Here is a 6,000-nt window from a genome sequence, read left to right as displayed (position 1 = left end):
AAAGGAGGACCAAAGTATTGATCCATGACTAGCTGAAGTCATCACTACAGGAGGCAATCAAGATACTTTGTGTGGTCTATGCAAGGGCTAGAACCAGCTAGGTCTCATAATCTGTTGGAAGATATGTTGCCTTGCATAGCAATGGTTTGGACAGGCTGGTTTTAGGTTTGTAGACAATATAAGGAGAGGTAGTATTGCAAACTATCTACAGCAACAGATGTGACTATTTAAGTGAAACAAGACAAGGCAGGACAGGTCTTTCAAGGGGCCCCAAGCTCCTCAACCCCTATGCACAATGCAGGGGTGCTCCAAGCAAGGAGGTCCAGCTCCTTGACCCCTTTATCAGCGATATCGGCATGGCGCCACCGATACGAGGTCGGGCCTACCTCCAACAAAAGCACAGTCCTGCTGCTATTGGGGCAGAAACACTATACTCTATTGACCTCGACAGAAGGGTGGAGTAGACTGGAGCTCTTCGCTTGATATATATACAGTAGAGCTAGTCTCGAAGCAAACTAACTGGGTAGGATGTTGGCAATGGATCTCCAAAAATCGCACCTGCTTGCCCTGCCACCTTCCCAAGTATGGGCATTGACCTTTGTGAAATGGTTGCTCAGGCCTTGGCCTGTCAAGGTGGTAAGCTGCGTTCCTAGGAAGGGCATCTGTTCTGGTGTTCCTCCTGTTTGGTTGAGGTTGATCTGGTAAGGCGTTTCCGCCGAGTATTGGGGCCAGTTGTTTGCCGGGTTGGGGTTGGAGGAGTTATCGATGAGAGAGGAGCTGATGGAAGGGTTATCTTTCGTAACGAAGTTGCCATAGATGTTCTGGAAGGCCTTAACGAATTGAGCAGACTGGACCGCCGAAGGAGGACCGAAGTATGCTACAACATCGTTTCCATGCAGAGCCGGAACGACCGAGTACTGGTATCGATAGGATTGCCGACCTGAACCGGAGTAGGCTTCCGACATCCAGTAGGACGGGCAGACGAAGGTTAGTTCTCCATAGATGTTGTCTGCTCTTGCTTGCTGGCCGTGGGCTACGGGGTTGACGCTGTTTGCGTTGGGCTGATCCAATCCGTTAGTGGCGTAATGCGTGGCGACGTTGGTGTCGACGGGATACTGGAGAAGGATCTTTGCAATGTCTTGTTCAGTTGCTAGGGGAAGGAGCGTGGTGAGCCACTGACGAACTTTGCCTTCCGTATCCTTGTCTCGCATCACGAACACTGCGCCTTCGGCACCGTTGTTACCAACAAGAAGACGCTTTCCGTTGAGCTTGCGTTTGTTCAGCTGTGCTGAAGGAACATCAACGATATACTTGCCATCCGTCACAGGGAGGAAGGGCCAAGTGGCAAAGAAAGCACTTGCTGAAGTCTTGACATTCGCCTCCTGCAGTGTCTTGGAATCCTTCGTCAACAAGCATTCGAAGATGCTCTGGTTTGTCTTGCCGTACGCAACACCATCAAAGCAACCTGCTTGAGCAGCAAAGGCGTAGTAGGACTGCGAAGGTTCAAAGTCGCTAAACCCGTACTGGAAGGGGAGGTAGGGACTAGCAGCAATGATGTTGTTAAACAGCGAGGTTCCCATCGAACCACGTTGGGCAAGCGCATGGATCATCGCAGAACCACCACCGGCAGATTCACCAGCAAGCGTCACCTTGCGAGGATCACCACCGAACTGGGAGATGTAAGCTTGAACCCAGTGCAGTGCCAAGTTCTGATCGAGAATGCCGGCATTGACGACACCTTTGCGGTTGAGTTGGTCGGAAGCAAGGAAGCCGAATGCTCCCAGACGGTATTGGATTGCAACACCGATAAAGTTGTTCTTGTTGGCCGTGATGATCGAGGTAAAGTCGTATTGGCCGTTGCCTGCTCCGTATCCACCGCTGTGGCGGGCAAAAGCGAGGATAGGAGCAAGAGTACAGGCAAGCGTCAGTATATCAAGACATCCAAGGTGATCCGCCTTGAGGCGTTAGCTAGACTTACCCATGGATCCAAACCATGTCCGGCAGATTGCTAGCATTGTGAGGCGCAAAAACGTTGAGGAACAAACAATCCTCATCCTCATCGTCACCTGCATACTCTTCACTCGTCTCGAACTGCGGATTACCAAAGGGGCTCTGCGGACACTGCGAGCCATACCGGTTAGCCTCCATAACCTGACTTCGGTCAAGTGCAGGAGGCTGAGGAGATTGCCAACGAAGATCCCCAGTGGGGGCAGCGGCGAAGCGGATGCCCTTCCAAGAGTCAATGTTGGTGGAAGAGTTGAACGTGCCGCGGTACTGCGAGTAGCCAAGGTCTACCATGAGGGGGTCGTTGCCATTCTTGGTGTGTTCGCGCTTAGCCAGCAGGTCGGCGAAGGGAGCGGGGGAGATGTGAGAGGCCAAAGTGGTTGAGGCCAAAGTGGTCAGCAAGGCCACGCCGGGGAGAAGAGTGGATGATCTCATGGCGAAGGAGGCGAGGAGGATAGGGCTTGGGGGGGTAACAGCTGCCGACGATGCTGGCTTTATAGGAATGTCGATCTGGAAGCCATTCAAAGCAGATGAACTAGCTCCGTCCGCGTGATCTTCTAGCCAAGCAGCAGGAGGCTCAACCGGACCGTCGACTACGGATCCTCAAACAAGACAGAGCTATAATGAAAGGCCGGAACAAGGTTCTGCATAGAGAGACTCCCTCTTTCCTTGCCGGGGCAACTGAGAATGAAGCTGCCCCGGCAGAAGGACGCCAGCAGCAGCGCATCTTGCTTCCATGCGATCAACATAGATCGCCGACCTCATCCTAGGCGCATCCAGCTGGTCAAACGCTGACCGGCCGGGGAAACACACCAAAGCGCATCGCATCTTGTTCATATGCGCATCATGCAAGGTTGTGCAAGAATCCGGTTTAGGCGATGGCCGAGATGCAAGCGAGACCTTCCTCCTTGCTAAGGGCTAAGCTAGTGTCAATCGAAAGCGGTTCTGCATCCGTAAAACCTTGCCAAGTTAGAGCTAGAGACACCTTGAACAGGCTCTCGGTCTAGTTAGAGTGATAGATACTGTACAGTCCCTTCACCTTCCATCCGCTTGGACGACTGATGTCTCTGAAGTGTCAGCAGCCATGGCATCACAGAGCGGGCCCTCGATGATCCAATTGCGATACCTGACAGCTCTGAGCTTCTCGGTGGGATCAGTTGAAGTTATGCAAGACACCGCTTTGTCCGGGCTACGTTCTAGCTCCTTTCGCACAGGTGTATGATAGATGCAATGCTTGAAATCATCATGAACTAAAGCTACAGGACCATGTGTATATATACCTTTGTTTTGTCCATGAGAACATCTATCATCACCCAGTGAACTGGATGTATCATGAGGAGCCTTGGTGTTGTCTTCTTTGAGCCTTGGCATTCTCTTTCATAAATGTCTCCTGATTGGTTGCCACATGATCAACCATGCATGCACAATCCTTGGCCTGTTGGCAGCTTGGCCTTCCTGCATATTGGTTATTCCAGTGTAACTTCAACTCCCCCCCCCCCCCCCCCCATCAGTATCTCTAATCCCATTGCTTGAGCTGGTCAAGATGTTTCTACCCCCTTCATTGGTTTTGTGAGGATGTCTGCTATGTTATTGGCCATTCCAACATATTCAATGGTTATATCACCTTCCTGCACATGATCCCTGACAAAGTAGTATCAAGTGTCAATGTGCTTGAGTTTCCAATGTTTGGCTGGATCTTTACTCACCTGTATGCATCCTTGACTGCTGGTACAGAGTACTGGCTTGGTGTTGCCAACCCCTAAGTCTCTCAGCAGGTATGAGAAGAAGAGAGTTTCTTGTGTTGCTTTGGATGCAGTGACAAACTCTGCCTCCACTGCTGAGAGTGCCACACATTTCTGTACATGCAATCACCAGCTCACTGGACATCTGTATAAGTATGTGATCACCTTCAATGTACTTCTCCTGCCATTTGTAGGGTCCGATGCCCAGTTCACATCAGTAGACATCATCCTTCGATTGGGGTTGACATGTAGCGTGCCAAAGTTCCTACTGTGAATGAGAAGTCTGGTCACACTGTATTTGATACCCATAAGAGTTGCCCCACCAGCTCTTGGTACTCTTTGCTTTGCAATGGCAAGCATCTGTTTCCTTTAGCACCTCCTGTTATGCTCTGCATCAGGACCCAGGATTTCTTGGTTGTTCTTTCCAACCACTTGCTCACCATTGCTTTTATGTATGCCATCACATTGAGGGATATGCTTCTTTGAGTCCTGGTCCAAGTAGATCTTGATGCTGAGGAACTCCTTGATCAGTCCATTGTCCTCTGTTCTCCACTTTTTCAAGATTTCATTCTTGGGCAATCCACTTCCTCACAGCTTGGAGACACTATCAGCATATCATCTACATACATGGTGATGACTGTGATTCCGTTGTCCATTTCTCTTGTGTATAGACAGGGTGCACTCAGCAAGCAATGGAAACCAATTGTCAGCAGTCGTGTGCCTGGAACCCGAAAGCTACCAGTTTGGGTGATCTCAACCAGTTTCAGTGAGTGCTCTTGAGTATGCACCTGTCAGCCACTTTCACTGAGACTGCTTGAAGAGTTGTTTGTTTGACGAGTTTCAGCTAACTGCTGTGAACACCCAGTTCAGTGGTAATGCAGCACAGTCAGCTCCTGCTTGTTGCAGAACACTTAATAGACAGGATGGTGATCCATTGCCCCAACATGAGTGTTTGAGATGTCAATGGGCAAATGGTGACTTGGTGAAAGAAACCTGGACCACAGTATGAGTACTGCCTTCAGAGAAGTGCTTATCTGGACTGCAGTAACTACTGCCTACAGACAACATCAGTGTGAGGTGATATGACACACCTGCTTGGATTAGTAGCAATGGCCTGTGATTGCACTATGTGACAGAACAACTAAGTATATGTTACAGTAGAGTATAGTTTTAGTTAAGAATAGAGTGGATGCTGGATCCACTCATTCACTATGGCAGCAGGGTGTATTTATCTCCTCTTGCCATGGTGTCTACCTCACTGTGGCCCCCCTTCCTTACAGGGTATGGCCTCCCTGTCCATCCTGTTCTATCTGGCTCCTACTACTATCCTGCCCTTCCTATCCTTACTCCCCTTGCTGAGGTGACAATCCTCCTACACCAACTTCATCATGCTCAAGGGGTCTCCTCCCACCTCATCAGGTGGCAAGGTCTCTCATTCCCTGCTCTCAGTGGCTGCCCCTTCAATCTCAGTGGGGCACCCTCATCTCATCATGGGGCTGGTTGATCCACTTCATCTTGGGCCAGTCTTGGTGAAACTTCCCAGTACCCACCATCTCAACCATTCTCAATGAGGTTTCCCCCCAGCTCACTGTCTGACCATTCTTGGTGAGATTGGTTGGAGCCCCTGGGTCTCAACCAGTTCTGCTTCTGGTGCACTGAGCTCATTTCGGTGGCTGCACAGCATGGCTGCTTATGATCTCTGCGCTGGCCCTGTGACACCAATCTTTCAAAGGTGTGAGTCTAATTTGACATTCCATTCTTGGCCCGATTGCTTCAAGCTGTATAACCCTTTCCCAAGCTTCAGCACCTTTCCTGGGGATCTTAGGTAAATGTCATGATACAGGTTTGAGTTGAGGTATGCTTGTTTCATGTTGATTGAGTCCACCTTCCAGTCTTGGACTGCTGCAAAGGCTAGTACTCTGCAGATGGACTGGATTGGCACGACTGGTGCGATAATTTCAGTATAGTCAACACCTTCTCTCTGAGTGAAGCCTCACACTACAAGTCTAGCTTTGAACTTTGTTGGCACTAGCTCCACATCTGTTTTGATTTTAAGTATGCAGCAAGTGTTGACAGTGCTCATACCAGGTGGAAGATCTGTGATCTCCAACATCCCCATTGCTTCCAATCTGTCCAGTTCCTTTTGCATTGCTTCTTCCCATAGTCTTCTATCTTGACCAACCAGCGCTTTGTGGATGGTTGGATCCAGGTTTACTCCTTTCTCAATGTGTGTGGCTGCAAGTCCAAAAGTCCA

The 6,000-nt window shown here is 49.8% G+C and overlaps 1 protein-coding gene across 1 annotated transcript; it reads right to left on the bottom strand.

Annotated features, from left to right (window-relative positions):
• Window positions 1-515: 515 nt before the first annotated feature.
• Window positions 516-2,439, bottom strand: UHO2_06757 (uncharacterized protein; the record flags this gene model as incomplete). Its single annotated transcript, XM_041557795.1, has 2 exons — window positions 516-1,878; window positions 1,979-2,439. The coding sequence occupies 2 exons, from the start codon at window positions 2,437-2,439 to the stop codon at window positions 516-518; spliced, it is 1,824 nt and encodes a 607-aa protein (XP_041413729.1).
• Between the last annotated feature and the right edge of the window lie 3,561 nt (window positions 2,440-6,000).

This window comes from Ustilago hordei (assembly GCF_900519145.1).
Source record: "Ustilago hordei strain Uho2 genome assembly, contig: UHO2_contig_21, whole genome shotgun sequence".
In the NCBI taxonomy this organism is placed as follows: Eukaryota; Fungi; Basidiomycota; class Ustilaginomycetes; order Ustilaginales; family Ustilaginaceae; genus Ustilago; species Ustilago hordei.
Note: the sequence above shows the minus strand (reverse complement) of the source record. Positions and strands in the feature narration are given on the sequence as shown.